This window comes from Akebia trifoliata, chromosome 11, assembly GCF_017979445.1.
Source record: "Akebia trifoliata isolate Shusen 1 chromosome 11, ASM1797944v1, whole genome shotgun sequence".
NCBI classification, from domain to species: Eukaryota; Viridiplantae; Streptophyta; class Magnoliopsida; order Ranunculales; family Lardizabalaceae; genus Akebia; species Akebia trifoliata.
Genome location: NC_141385.1, coordinates 3,534,415 through 3,550,772, shown reverse-complemented (window position 1 = coordinate 3,550,772; position 16,358 = coordinate 3,534,415). Strand labels below are relative to the sequence as shown.

The following is a 16,358-nucleotide window of genomic DNA, read 5'->3' as shown; positions in this document are numbered from 1 at the left end:
ATTATATACCCCTAAGGAGTAGTTCCAGTGGTCATGTATTCAAAATTGGGTGGCCTCCTGACTTGTCCTATTGCACACTCGAAAACTTTTGTGAGATCAGAACATGCTACTAGGGAAATTGCAAATAATTTTTTTTCCAAGGAATATAAAATTCCTTGCAAAAATGAATTCAACCGTTCTGTTGCAGCCGAGAGAGTGAGGGAAGCAATGTATTAGAATGTACTAAGATGCACCAAATCATTTCTACAAGATTATGATAGATTTTTATGAAAGTGTTAAGAGAAACATTTTCACTCTCAAAAGGTATTTTTTACTAGTGTGGTAAATGAAAGTAAAATGCAAAATATATACATATGAAAATCAGATTCTTCTTGGGGAAAATCCATCAATTTAAAGTTTTTCTTTTCTCCCCTAAAATTAAAAAACTTGAATAAAAGGAGTGCTTTTATAGAGTGGTGTACATCCATAACAAATTGGAGTGGTAATATAACAGCTCCAAGAAAAATACATAGATCCACGCAGCTTCTCATTCCAAAAACAAATTTACATTCCATTTCTTACAAGATTTGGCCAATTCAACATGGTTGAACATGAAATCCAACCCATTTTAAAAATCCTAGAAGAGAAAGCAACGGCGAGGAGAGAGTAACCGAGGAGAGAGTAACCCATTGCCAGTAGACGAAGTTCATAAGCACTTCCGAAGCTTATACAAGGCAGGCTACACAGTGAGAAGAGCGTTAAGGAAGGAAATGTGAATTCGAACTCAGAGTTTAAGGTGAATGCAGTTGATTGGGTATCTGTCTTTGATGAAGTTTCAATATTTTTTGAATGATTTGCCTAATTTTGGTTCCAGTTGACGAGATTTGAACTATGCATATTAGTCAATTTCTTTTAGGCAAGTTTGGGTTTGTAATCAGGTTCAAGTGTGAGATTGGGGAGAGTTGGAGAATGGATTATGATGGTGTAGGGGCCAAGAGATGTTCTCAGGATGGCATGGCACAGGGGCCGGGTGAGCGATGAAGGTTGGGATTTCTTCTCCAGGCATCAACACTGAAACCCCTCTAGAGTAAACCGACATCTGAAAAGAAAGCAATGACACACAATGGATGCAAGAAGTTAATTTTCAATCATGCAATAAACTACAAAAGAAAATAAATGAATTAGATATAAGTTGTTGCACAACTTACAATTGAAACTAGAGTCGTGCTACACTGACTTCATTCGACACTGTGTTCAACACTGCACTGACGTGTTGAACAGTACCGAACGAAGTCAGTTCAGCATTTTCCTTGAAAAACTATACATAATAAATTAGCAGAAATATTACTGTCACACCAACTTTTTATTACAATACAACAATCATAGAATGAGAGAAGATAAAGAAAGATAAGGAGTGTGCTATGATACAAATTTGGTGAGGAAATAAAATCTCTCTAAATTATCACTAGCACTAATAGCCATTGAAATTTGATGTTCCATGGCATTTGGACCCATGTACTTGCCCATCGATAAAGGGAGAACGATTTATAATATAAGTAAAAAAAAAAAAATAGAACAAAGATGTATCAATAAAATGGGTAAGAAAACCAGAGAAAGATCCAAAACTTGGATGGCTTGTTTTGTCTTTAGATATACAAAGATAAAAGCAAGACAAATGACAAGTCAAAATGAAGCCAGAGCGGCAAAAACATAAAAGAATGAAGGAAAATACACTGCAATGGGAAATGGTCTACAAAAGAGAAGATTAAACTGATAAGAATCAGCAGCAAATAAGTATAATTCTACAACTACTTACACACCACAGTCCATCCACTAATACTACTAACACATAAACAAGGTGCTCTCTTCCATGGTGAACCGCTTAGAGGTCCGACCCACTTTAACACTCGTATAATGTAACCATTTGGCCTACTCACTCTTTTATTGGCTAAGTATATCCGAAGGGGTTAGTCTTACTTCCAAAGGGTATTGGGGACACCATACATTATTTAAAAAAAAACATATTGAGCTCTGAATCAATGAGTTTGGATCTTTGTCAAGGGTTTGACGACATTTTATGTCGGCTGTCAATATGATCCATCCCTCCATCTGGGGGCTTGGGACCAGTGATACAAGCCAAATGTCCACAAAGGCAAAGGAGTTATGATCTACAAATCATTTATTTATTTATTTTTGCTATATAAACAACCAATCAATAAAATTTCTATTAAATGCTGATTAAAAATTCAGACACTCTGATGAAATGGTCACACATATCATCCCTTAAGTTATTATTATTATTTTTCCTCTCCTCTTAATGGGTAATGTAGAAGGTGGTCCACCAATTGGAAAGTACAGATAGATGAGATGGTCCAAGTCTTCAGTGTTGAGTGGCGATAACGCATATCACATGAAAGGTTGAGTACAAACAAAGACAATAACATCACTAACAAACATAATCATATAACATACTAATGATGTTTTTTCTTACCCTTTTTCTTTTAATTTTAGTTATTCAAGAAATTAAGTGGTTAAGAATAACTGATATAAGGATTTGATTTTCTCTATATCACAAATAAAATTCCCTTGAAATAAGGGAATTATCTCATTATTATTTATTTAATGCGAAAAAACTTTTAGGTAATAATAAATTTTAATATTATAAAATGGCCCTTTGAATGGGTAATAACCCAAAAAATACACTAATAAATCAAATCAAATCAAATGGCTAAAATTTCAATTTAGATGGAAAAAAAAAATGTTGTAGAATCAGAAAAGGAAGCCCATTCATCGTGTTTGGCATTGTTTATAGGTGAAAGTACCAAAAACGATCATTTAAGGTCAAAATTACCTGCCCGGGCATGTTTTTAAAATACTTATCAAAAAGCTATATACCTTGGTATTTATTTATTTTTACCAAAACAGGTACCCATGTGAGGTGACATTTGCATTTTTACATTTTTTAGCTTTCTTATGAACCTCAAATAAAAGACCATGTTTCCTTTCACAACAACAACAACAACAAAATAAAATAAAAAAACATTACAAAGGTAAATCCAGCATAATGGGTATACTTTTTGGAAAGAAAGAAGAAAGTAAAAAAAGAAAAAAAAGAAGCATACTTACATAAATCTAAAGAAAGAGTAGAAAAGAGAAAACTCAGTTTAACGCACAAAAGATACCTGTTTTGGTAAAAATAAATGCCAAAACGGATATAAGACACTTGACAAATATTTAGGCAAAATACTCATCCGAATAGGTAAAACACCCTTGTTTTTATATGAGATGTACATGCATTTAAAGGGATCATAATTCATAAATAATTTAAACAAATTAAGTAATTTTTTGGATAATAAACGAATTATTTTTACCCACCAAGTCTAAATTAAAATAATTTTTTTTAATAAGTAATCCAGTGGCCGATAGAAACTCCATACTTCCCGTCACCTCTCTGGTACAATCAACAAACTAATCAATCCAAACCATCCAAATTATGCTACCACTTGAACCAGTTATGGTCCCAAAACCACCAAATCATCTAAATTTTTAACCATGCATTATAAAAAAAATTGTCAATGTTATAAATATCAGTCTACAACAGAGGTGGCCCACCTTTCCATTGGATGGTCAGGATCAATTTAGATTAAATGGTCCCTTATTTGTCTTACGTAAGTCCACATTATTTAATAGAAGTATGCAGTACCCATGATGTACCCCCCAACATTAAGATGAAAACACTCAAAAAGAGGATAAAAAAGGCTAGCTTTCAGTGAGGAAATAAGCTCAGTTCATCATTAAATACCAAAAATTAACATAAATAAATAAATAAGTTATGAAAAGACCAAAATACCCCTTGTTCTCAAAGTTTGCAGAACTTCTTAAAGATAACAGGGGAAAAATGGGGTCAACAATAATCAAAGAAAATCCTTGAAATTTATTTCACCATTTTTCATAAAATAAAAAGGGCATGGACCATTAATTGCAATTAATGCAGAATATCCAGTAAAATATATATTTTTATTATAAAAAGTATTTTTTTGAAAGAATCACAAAGGACATTTCTGTGAATCACAGAATCATATACACACACAATCTGAAAATAATCAAAGAAAATCCCTGAAATTTATTTCACCATTGATTTCTAATTAATTACAGAATACCCAGTAAAATATTATTATTTTTTTTTTACTATAAATTGAAAAGGACACAAAGGACATTTCTGCAATAATGAAAATAATTTATGTGGACACTCACATGCACACATTACATGAGGAAAAAAAAATACGGAAGGGCATTTCCGTCATAACAAGAAGAAAAAAAATTCAACCATTATAGAATTTAGAACTTCAACAGAGAAAAAGAATGGAAGATTGAGATTGAGAGAGATTACCTTAGGTGATGGATGACGAAGCTTTCGATTGTAACCCATCTGTGCCTCGAGATCCCCAACATTTTGAACCCCAGAAGCCATTGATCTTGGCCTAAGAAACCTCTCAAAGATTGCCATAACAAGAAACATAGATATAAGAATAGCAGTAGCGACAAACCCAAAAGAAACAGCATTTACAGAGTCATCAAAATGTCTCCAATGCTCCTCTCTCTGGACATTTAATGGAGCCCCTGAAGGCGGAAGACCCCAACTATCTTCACCCATTCTTCACTAAATTTAGTAGAACTTTCTCTATCAGATAAAAAATCAAACAAAACCCACAAAAGATAAAGCTGGAGAGAAAGAAACCCAGTTGGATTTTTTTTCATGATGTTGAGGTTCTAGGAGTATTGAAGAAAGTCGTCATGGCTACTTTCAAAGAGCCTAAGTGGTAAAGACACAGAGAAAGAAAGAAAATTATAGCTGTGTGGGAGAAGATATGATGGCTTCTTTTACAAATAGAGAGAGAGAGAGAGATGTGACCTGAGGTTAAAGAGAGAGCTTCTGATGGTCACCAGTCCTCTGTTTTATATGACGTGAGGTTTAAAATTACATAAGAAAGGAAGGATTTGGTTTGGGCCCATATTCTATTTCATGTGAGTTTCAGGAAAATATTTTTTCCCTCTTTAATCATCATCACTGAAACTTTGTACCAAATTTTGAGGTCAATGGAAATTCAATATTGGGTCTAAATTCATATTTTGTTATTGAAAGTGTGTTTATTTAATAATTAATTTAATATTTTTTTAAGAAAAAAAATATAAGAAATTTTTGACAAATTGAAAACAACTCCCTCCTAAATTATATTAATATTATTTCCAAACTATTTTGGGGAAAGTGGGGGGTGTAAATCAGTCAAGGCTTCCTTTTGGGTCAGGCGTTGTTGAGTTGGGCTTTCGTCCCTCCTTTTGGGATAGGCCTAAAGTTGAGTTGGGTTCAAGCCCAAAATATCTAGGTCGAGATCTAGGTTGAGTTTATAAGGATCGGACCCCAAAACCAATTTATTAAGAATCAGATCAAACATTTGTTGGTCAATTTACATATAAAAATATAATATAATTTACATAATTAATCAAATTTATAGAATTGGAAGCTTATTCAATCGTGACATGGTTGATCCAAGATTGTTCGATAGTTTATCAAATTGGATTCTTATTGGTACCTAAATTTTTTTATCTAGATCCAAAGATATCACATCAAGTTTTTGGTTTGATTTCATCCAGTGTTGTCCATACTATGAGAAAGAACAAAGTAGTAAAAAGATCAAAAAATCGCACATGAGCAGTAGAAGGGTTTATGAGGTTCGACAGTGTCATTACGTCCATAAATCAGAACAAGAATAATTAGCATTTTCTTTTAAGTTTTACAATCCCAGAGATCCTTATTTATAAAATTGAGAATTGCAAAAATATGTAAATCTCCCCAAATAAGAAATTCTTACGAAAATATTATACAACTGTCATTTTCATATTCCTAAAACACTTGGGAGGGGACTTCGCCCTCATCAATTGATCGAGCGTGGGACACCCCTACATTATGAGTAGCACAATAAAATACAAGACATTTACACAATTTACTGGACCACTTTAAACATTTTTAAATTAACCCACTTATCTATTTATTCGAACTACTTAGGATTAAAGATGCTAATGGGTATCCATTTAATCGAAATCAAATTGGATTCTAAATAGAAAACCTTGATTCTCGATCCCATTTTTTTGGAACAAAATCATAAAAATCATTAAGAATCAAAATTAGTTTAGAACAATTTTTTTAATTTTCATTAATCTCATATCTAAATAGATAAAATTCAAAATCTATAAAATTTAATACTTCCTATACAGTTAAATAGTGATGTAGAATTGACCCATTAACGTCCCTACTTAGTACTTCGAGAGGAAATATAAATTCTATTTTGATATTCAAATCTATTTAGATAATAATTTTTGAGGTAAATCTGCTTTCGTCGTTTCTAATATTAACCCAATATGTAACTTTTGGGTTGGTACAGCTCTGGCCTAGTCCTATCACCTATGATGATTCTTTAAATAGCCTGATTTACAACTTAATTACCTCATATTCTGAGTATAATCCCACTATTGCCATTGTAAGACTAACGCCTTTCTACGTTGCCTCGTATTGCATTTCTTCGAAATGGTGGCATTTATGCAATACTTTTATAAACTGGGGGGCATAAATGCTACCTCAATCGTCCCAAACTCAGCAAATGGAAGAGCAAAGTCTCACTGACTTTATGGAAATTGACGAAAGGTACTATATATTATCTCGAAAAGGTTATCAGCTCGTGATCCCCACGAAATTTCGATGACGTGTCATCCATGCAGAAATCCTTGAAGTGACGTGGCGTACACGTCATCAACATCGCAACCTCCCTTATTAAACATCACGTGCCGCATGTCTCCAAGACCGAAAGCCATGGTCCCCATACGGTATATGTTGGACACGTGTCGCATTGGGATAGCTGCTAAAATTATAAGACACGTGTCTGAGCTGGTGTGGTCGAGAATGAAAATAGCATTAAAGCTCTTGTTCTTCCTCCTCCCCCATCACACGTCCGACATGTCAAGGTTGAATGTCGGCTTTTTTCCAGGTTTCATCTCCGCAAGTGGGTGTCGAATCTCGAGATTATCAGATAAACGACCCAGATTGGTTCTTATGATCAAATCTTAACCGTCGATTTAAAGAAAGAGATAAAATTACCGGTCTGCCCAATTCTTGAGTCAAAATGATACAAATCTAAATCAGAGTTGTCAGTATCTCATGTTACGTGCCACGTGTCTATCAGACTCGTGCAACGAAGATCAAACTTCATTCAGTAAAAGCATAGCAAAGTTGGGTTTTCTTTGACTTTGACTGGTTCAGGGTGGTGGGTCAGATTACTGGTGCGAGTCTAGCTCACGTGAAAGACCTTTTCCTTTCTTTGCTCTCCTTTCTCTTCTTTTGATGGTAAGAAAAGTTTTGAAGTTTTGGTTTGATTCTTACACAAGCTACAAGCCTGGGTAATGAGCTACAAAGTACAAAAAAGAGTAGGTGGGCCCCAAGTTGGACCGGCTGCAGGCCTTGTTGTGGACGGTTCAAATGCCTCCATACCAATTAAAAAAATCCTAGCCCTTGAATTAATAGTTGTATTTTAAATTTTTTGATTGATAGATAAATTAGAGTATTCCCTCACAGTGGTCGATTGTATGTCCTGATCTCACGAAAGTTTTATAATGTGTAATAAGGTAAGTTAGGAGATGAGATCACCCAATAATAGAGGGAGCAAATCTGCTCTGCTAGTCACTATATGTTCTTCCACCGGGAGAGGGGTTGGTTGGGATTGTTTGAGCAACTCACGTAATCATTGACCTGTTGCCAATTGATTTTGAGTAGCTTTATTGAGATCAGAAGCGAATTATGCAAAGGCCTCTAACTTTGTGAATTGGGCCAGTTTCAATTTTGATTTGCTAGTTACTTTTGAAAATGAATATTTAAATTCCCTTCAAAAGTAAGTAAATATACCGAAATTGGTAAATCAATTCGAGGAATTTCTCATACAAGTATTCAATTAGTTCAAACTTGTTTAGTATCGAATTGGGACCAAGACAAAAATGGTTCTTCTAGAGAGGAAGTCCATGCTTACTTTGTTTAAGTAAGGTTAAATGATATGATTCAAGATATCATTAAAATTTTGAATCAAGATGGCCTACTCCCCTAATTTTTTTGTGATTTTTAAAATGTCCTGCATCTAAGAGACATGCCCAGTGACATGGAGATGATCTTGATGATCTATGTTGCTTCAATTGAGATGGCTATAGAGTTATTGGAAAGGGTCCATATAAAACGTAAGAGGCAACCAATGTTACATTATTTCTAGGGCTAACAATCGGATGAGTTGACCCACAAACTTGACCCGGGCGATCAAAAAATGAGAGTTGGGGTCTTAACCTTAAAGTTTGCAAAAGAAAAATAGGTGTTCATAATTTTCAAGATCAAATCCAATTAGGATTAAGGCTTAACAACCAATTGGGAAAGGGGTAAAGGAGAAAAGACAATAAAGTTGCGGTATTCTTGGAACAGAAATAAGGAAAAAGACAATAAAATTATCCTCGAGATACAATCTATATGAAAATAGAAATTGAGACAAAAGGGTGAAAATTTACTGTATATTATTAGTAAGACTTGAAGGTTGCATGTGCAAACGCACATGTATCAAAAGGGTTTATTTGTAATTAAAACACTAATTAAAGGTTTGAAGATTACATAGTAACTCCACGTGTAGAATGCATTTATACTATCTATCTTAAAAATAAAAATAAAAATAAAAAGGCATATATGGCTTTACCTCTAGGTTTCGCTTGTGAAGGAAAATTGCATGTAATCCTACGATTCCATCAAGCAATTTATGAGTTGAAACAAACACCCCCATTAAGAAAGATAATTTCATAATTTTGAATAAGGGAAATTATTAAAAGAGGTTTAATTTTTTAAATAATTCTCAAAAAATTCATATTTTAAAAAAAATTATAAAAAAAAATTACAAAAAACAATTTAAGACGCTGGACTGTCTAGTATTTTACGTTTTCCAAAGCATTTTAACTAACCACGTAAGGGGCTATGGGCATTGTAGAAAAACAAATTCTTTACAAACTTAGGAAGATTTGAAACCTTAATAAGGTTAGTTAAGCTCAAATGGAATACCAAATTGGCAATCCAACACCACGGCTGTCTCGGGTTCATGAAACTCAACAAAATAAGAATTAAAAATAAAATATAAAATATAAAATATAAATCTGACTTAATCTTAGACTTTGAAAAAGGTGGCTACCGAACTCCCAAATTTAATGGTAAAAAAGAACAATTTTTTTTAAAAAGGTCATAGGATTTTGTCCTCTACATTCATATGGCATTATGTCATGTTTTTTGGATGCCACAACGTGTGCCCAACGACCCTTTGTAAGATTTGAAGCCTTACTAAATTAGTAAGGGTAGTCTTACATGTTGAGTAATCAGATGTTAAAGAGAGCTGTTACTGGCACCCAACTTTTACTTATTACACCTCAATTTCTTAAATTATTTATTGGATCCCAATTACAAATTAAAACACGCTTTTAAAGCATTACGAAGATTTGGCTCAAATTATAATCTCAAACATTACAAACGATTATTGGTTTGTCTCATTTAAACAATTTCATTAGTTGTTTACAATTATGCATATGATTAGCCCCCCCACCCCCAACCCACACACACACACACACACACACACACAGTGGGGGTACCAATAGCAGCTCTCATATTAAAACTCTAGGCAGTCCAGCAGTTTCACAAAATGCCCGCATGTTAATTCGTTTTCAATGATTTTTTAAAAATTAATTGAAAATTATTTATTTTTAGTAATTTTTCCTTCTGAAACTAATCAACGTTATTGTTTGATAGGTTGAATATAATTTGCATGGACATTATGGTGATTTATCCTTATATTTTATCTCAAATTCAAAGAGAAATTTTTTTTTGGCAGAATTCAAATCATGTGTTTCTTATAAGTCATTTTCGACTATTTTTCAGAATATCATTTTCTACTATTTTACTACAACATGAATTCTTATAAAATGAAAAAGTTATTATAGATGCAAAAATCCATAATAAACCTCAATGTATCTGAGATTAATTGATACTCCTCAAGATTTACTGCTAAAAAATTCTTCGGTGCCCCTGCACAAAACTCTCTAACGCCTAAGTCAGTTCAAGATTCATGTTTGGAAGTTTAGGGTAGAGAGAATGAATACCTTTCATTGTGATTGATGCCCTTATTTATAGAGAATTAGGGAGTAATTTTGATCCAATTTACTTTTTAATTAGACCTTATCTCTAGTTATAAAAGATTATTATAGCATTCTATTTCAGGGACATAATCTTAATTTTCGTATAAATTAGTGATAATCTTTTTCTAGTAAAGTGTTGCCTTAGGCCCAGTTTGGTAGGACTCTAAAATATCGAAAATCGGGATAAAAACAAAAAATTGTGGTGTAATGGTGCTTAGATGTCATGAGGACTATCAATGGGTTGGGTTTTGATCCGGATCCGGCTTATGGTGGACTGCATCTGGGCGTAGTGTTACTTATTGAATAACCAGGCCTAGACATTCCTGATAATTTATTTGGTCTGGCCTAGTAGAATTGGGCTTGGAGTAACATTTTGAGGCCCAGTTAGCACCGGAACATTTGTGGCCCGACCCATTGACAGCCCTAAATTGGTTGCATCCCCGAAAGAAATGTGTAACTCCTTCTACGATTTCAAAAGAGAAAAGTTTTCGGGTCAATATGTTTTGTGCTTCCTTTAATTGATACAATTTTAAGTGACTTAGACCTACCCCTCCACGTCTCGGTGAGTATTTTAGATAACCCCCCATGTTTCAAATTGATGACATACCCCCTTGGCCATGGTCTTCAATAAGAGACTAATGAAACTGATTGAAATTTCCACATACAACTTCAACCTCTTGCCAAAGGGTAAATTCCCAAATAATTATAAAAGTTTTTGGTATTTCCGAAATGTTGCTAATGTTGATAAAGTAATCAAATAATATTGACAATTTGATAACATTTTAACAACATTACCAAGTGGTTGTGTTAATACATGTAACACTTTCGATATTTTTTAAAAGTTCGATAATTATTGGGAATTTACCCCTTGGGAAAATCTAACTTTCCTGCCCTGCTCTCCAAAATCCCTCTTCAACCTTGGGTTTGGTGATGAGATCACTACTTGTTCACTATTTATTCTATTTTCTCTACTTTTTTTTTTTTTTGTCTTCAAAATCAATGAAAAGAAAACAAATAAATCCACTAAATCTTTGCAAAATAAACCAAGGATTGATTCAAAATTTTCTCCTTTTGGATACACATTTTTTAAATGGGGAAGTGCAGTTTTGTATCATGAGGCATATAAGTCTATGGTTCCTGAATTCGTCACGAGAGTTGATTGAGTATGTCACATGGGGTAGTCAGATTACACGATTCTATTTTAAACGGATGACATTGCCTTCTTGACTTAGTCTTCTCCAAAAAAATGACATAAATACCCTTTTATCCAGTTTTAATAAAAAATACCTTGAATTTTCTCTCTAAAATCAAAATCAATCGTCTTCAAGTTCTTCAATTGTACCATTAATTGTAATTAGCCTCCCTATCAAAAAAAAAAAAAAAAAAAATCCTGACTCCACCCCTGGCCAGTATCATGTGATTTTCTATGAGTCATTTTCATGATTGACAACACACCACAATAGAGATAGGTTAAGAAAAATTGCATTTTTACATGAAATCCCCCTTTTACGCCCTCCAAGAGTGAAAATTGAAGAGAGAGAGAGAGAGACAGAGTTGAAACCATCAACCAAACAAAGGAAGATGGACAGATGAAGACTACATAAGGTCTTGTACTTTTGAACATTTATAGAATTAATAGATTATGAGAACCTTTAACTCATCTTTAGTTCTGGTCTTCAAGACTCCAAGTTCAAGTCCATCCATGTAGTGACAAATAATTAAAAGACACGTCATCACATAATAATCCAACGATTAAAAAAGTACTGCCACTGCAGAAACCAAGTACTAACAGCTCATATCTCTGAATTGTCAATATAGAATCACAAGTCACAATAAGCCAAAGTGCCCACCTATGATTGAAATACGTGTCACTCAATAATTCGATCCATCAAGATTAGTGGGCCCACCTACCTGCAAACCCTGTTTTTGTTGGTCCCATTATTGCAAAAAGGCCAAACGAGGAAATCCCATTAAAAAAAAAAAAAAACTCATCTTGTGAGCTAGAAAATACATTATCACATCTCACAAAAATAGTGCAAACCAAAGTCTAATACAGGATTGCCAGATCAGCAAGAATGACACATCATCTAAAATGGGACCCACTCTTTACAGTTACCCAAAAACCAATTGCCAAGAAAATATATGGAAAAGGATTATAGAGTAAGACAAGAGGGAATTTAATGAGAATTTGGAGTAGATGAAGACAAGAAGAAGAGAGAAGAAGTAACCACAAATCTCGATCGGGGACAAAGAGTTAGAATCAAACTTAAAGTGCAATTACGATTTGATGGATCAATGAGAGAATAACTCGTCTATCTATTTTGAATTCAACTGGCAAACAAATCACAAGCCAATCCATGATTGATATAGAAAATTAACATAATAATTTATAAATATCGATTTCTATGATCCTGATTTTGATGGGCCTTGATCATTACTTCCATTATTATAATATCTTCATTCTTAATCTTTTTTTTACACAATACTTTGATGTAAATATGCTTGCGATCGTTGGTATAGGATTGGTTACAATCTGACTCCTAATCTTCGTTTCATTATGCACAAAATGGCACATTCTCTTGGGCCAATTGATTTGTGAATGTTTGAAATAGGACCATATTGACCATGCTATGGATTCAACTAAGTCATACCATTATACATGAGTAGGGCTTCAATGCATCCGGTAGAGTCGAATGAAAATTTCCAATTTGAAAATATTCAGGCGCATTTATGGGCCAATCGACTAGGATACATTTTTTAATACATATTTCAACTAAAGTTTTAATACACGTTATCTGGCCTATGCACACAAAAATATCAGGATTTACGTGATTCGACAATATGCCTATGTCCACAGATCAGATTAAGAATAATCACTATTTTTTCAAATTTTACCACACTAGATAACTATATTTATAAACCTGGGAGTAGAGAAAATCGTGTCTATCTCTCAAAAATAGAAAATCTTTTAAGAAATTATTATATAATAATTACCTTTTATTGTAACCTTAAAAAATTTGGGCTAGGGATTTCGTCCCGAGCTGCGACTGCTCAATGTACCCCAATAGAATACAAGACATTTACACAATAGGGCCAAGCCGCCTAACCAACCTAGCTGCCAAGCTTGGCCTGGCCCTAATATGAATCGGATTTTTCTAGCAAGACCCATAACTAAATGGGCTTTTAAACACTCTCTAAATGTCTGATTCGACCCAGAAAAAATCCAGCCCCTTGATAGCCATGTGGATGTGTGGCCCCAATAGATCATCCTTGATAGATAGGCACAATAGTCTTACCTGATCTCTACATTCTGGACCAAATCCCTTAGATCACAGAAAAAAAATTGGTTGCCGAGGAATTCATAAGGATTATATATGATCGGCACTTTACCAATAAAAGGTGACACTATTGGAATTGATAGGACCAGAGAGATGGGCCCTCTGCCCATTACTCTCCATAAGTCTCTCTCTGTCTCACTCTGAATTATGGAATTTTAGCATCCCCATGTGAGCATCCATTGCATCACTGCTGCAGAACCACAGAGACTGCAAGGAACAACTTCTTTAGATGCTAAAGAATTTGCTTTTTTTGTTTTTTTTTGACTTCTTTTAACTCTCTTTTTTAAAATAGTGTTGGTGCTATTTGTTTAAGGCTGCTTAAATTCTTTTAAATTTAAAATTTTTGTTTTATTTGGGAGGGTAGAGGATGGAAATGGGATATAAAAACCCAAAAAGATCTGCTAAAGTTCTCAGTGTTCTAAGAGGACTATTTGTTTGAGTGCTCTCTTCAATCTTATTTTGGGTAATTTTGAGAAAATTAATGTTTATATGTTCTCAAGAAAATGACCACTTCTCTCTCTCTCCCTCTCTATGTTACTGTGAATCTTGCATGATTCAACTTTGATATTTTGGGATTAGAAGAAGCTTTAATTTGGATTACTTGGGTCTTCAAGAACAATATATTTCTTTTTAAAAGATGGGTTTGATTGGGAGACTAGTACAAATAAATGATTATAGCAAGAAACATTGCAGAACCATTTTTTGGAGAATTAGAGCTGCAACAAAGAAGGCTGTTAAGAATGGGAGCAAGCAGAAGCTCAAATTCGAATACGATCCTTCGAGTTATGCTCTCAACTTCGACGATGGATGCCGCGACTTAAGAAAGGAAGCCGATACATTTCAGCATACTCAAACTCTGGACTGTCCATACAGTAAAACCTCCACTTGGGTTTACATTCTCTTGGTGAAATCTTACTAATTTTTCTTCATGGAGGCAGCCAAGTTTGATTGCTCTACACTGGCAGTGTTATCTACTAGTTTGGTGGTGTGGCTAGTATTGAAATGGTTGCAGTTTTCTCATTGTGTTTTATTCTCTTCTTTTTTGCCTATTAGTGTTTTTAGTTCAAATCTTATTTGTATTAGAAATAAGGGACCAGTGTACTCATTTACTTAGCTATTTAACTAATATTATTTAATGGAACGGGTGACTCATTATTTCGATGAATCATTTCTTCGATCAAAACAAGATTAGGTACGTAAACACTTACTCTAAATCTCACGTATCAAATTCCATTCCAAAAAAATTGCCTTCATTTTTTTTTTTTTTGAGTCCGTTTGTGGGCGAATGTTTGTGTAGTATCAGATGCGTGAGGTTGTTCGGGTTTGATTCCCGGATTACGAAGCCTTCGCTTGCAAGGCCCACGTGCCAATATTATCACGTTTTCTCAATAAAATCAATTTTTAAAAAAGAAGGTTTGGAGAAAATGAGTTTTTTGAGAAAAAATTTCGCTAGGGTTTGGTTGTAGTGAAAATTTCAAAAATAGGGTTGGTTTGAGTTTTATGGGTGAGGTTAATTGTGAGTTAATAAGATGCAATATGGTTTTCTCTGTGTGGTCAGGTATTCTAGAACACTTTCTTATCTAGATTGGAAATCAATTTTTGCAAAAAGTGATTTTTCAACGTGAAACTACAGCGTCATACACCTGCAAAAATTATTTTTTCCCACTGATTTTTCTATGAAATCTAGACCTCAGCACTCAAATCAGTCCAAATGGTTGAAAAGCAGAGATAAGAAGTTGGAACATGAGCACATAACTATCATCTATACTTGCCAAATCAACTGAGCAACAAATTTACTGTTTCAGAGGTTTTTTTTTTTTTTTGGGTTTCCTTCTCGATCATTTGAATTTGCAATAATTTTAATATATATAAGTTGGACTCGAATAATTTTGCAAATTGCGCCACTTTTTGTGCCTCAAATCATTTACTGAAATTTCTTAAGAATTTAGGTGACCAATGCATATCATCTACATTGTATAACCAACCACCCATAAAATACAAGTCAAGGAAAGAGAGATCTCTACTTCTGGAATAAAGAAGGACCACTCTTGGATTCCAATACGACTGACCTTTCATGCATATATATAGTTGAAGTTTTTTGCTGTTGTTTTCGCTACTTTCATAGAACTTTTAAGAAGCTTTTTTTTTATATATATTATGTAGTTTGGTAAACTTAAACAAACAGGATATAATTGTTTACAGCTAATAATACTGAAAAGCAAGTTGGAATAACTAATGTTCAATGGGTAGCTAAGAATCTTTCTTGGCCACCCTCTATTGAAGGAATCTTTGTCATTTCTAAAAAGAGGAGAGGGACTTTTATTTGCTTAATATCTAGTCATCAAATTATACAACAACAATGCCTTATCCCAAATACGTGGGCTCAGCTAAACCAAATACTTTCATCCATTTCATTATGTCCAAGTTATGTTTGGTAACATTTTTGAAGTCTGAAAACTAAAAATCAGACTTCAGAAGTTTCATCCAGCGTCCTCCGTCTCTAGTTCAAAGTTTCTGAATTTCAATTCTGAAATTTGAAACGAAGCAAATAGAAATAAAACTTCTATTGTCTGAATTTTAAAGGTGGACCACCTTCATTCAAATTTTAGAAGTGTTATCAAATACACACTAAAGCCAAGTCTTCTTTTGATTGTAAGGGAGTCCAAATCTTCTTAAACTATCTCCATCATGTTCTTTTGGATCTTCCTTTCGTTCGTTTAGGATGTTTAATGATCTACTTGAATAGTTTCTTTTAACTAAGACAACATGATCAATTTTTGTTGAACATAA

General features: G+C 33.8%; 1 protein-coding gene across 1 annotated transcript; it reads right to left on the bottom strand.

The window, feature by feature from the left end:
* Positions 1-655: 655 nt before the first annotated feature.
* LOC147390395 (uncharacterized) lies at positions 656-5,047 on the bottom strand. Its single transcript, XM_086417357.1, has 2 exons — positions 4,370-5,047; positions 656-1,078 (listed from the first exon to the last, which is right to left on the bottom strand). Exons 1-2 carry the CDS (start codon positions 4,631-4,633, stop codon positions 920-922), a joined length of 423 nt encoding a protein of 140 aa, XP_086273483.1. The 5' UTR covers positions 4,634-5,047; the 3' UTR covers positions 656-919.
* Positions 5,048-16,358: the final 11,311 nt, after the last annotated feature.

Excerpts from the sequence above, each read along its gene's own strand:
- LOC147390395 (XM_086417357.1), bottom strand. The coding sequence starts at position 4,633 with ATGGGTGAAGATAGTTGGGGTCTTCCGCCTTCAGGGGCTCCATTAAAT. Across the intron at positions 1,079-4,369 it reads TTCGTCATCCATCACCTAAG|ATGTCGGTTTACTCTAGAGG; the intron begins GTAATCTCTCTC and ends CTTTCTTTTCAG.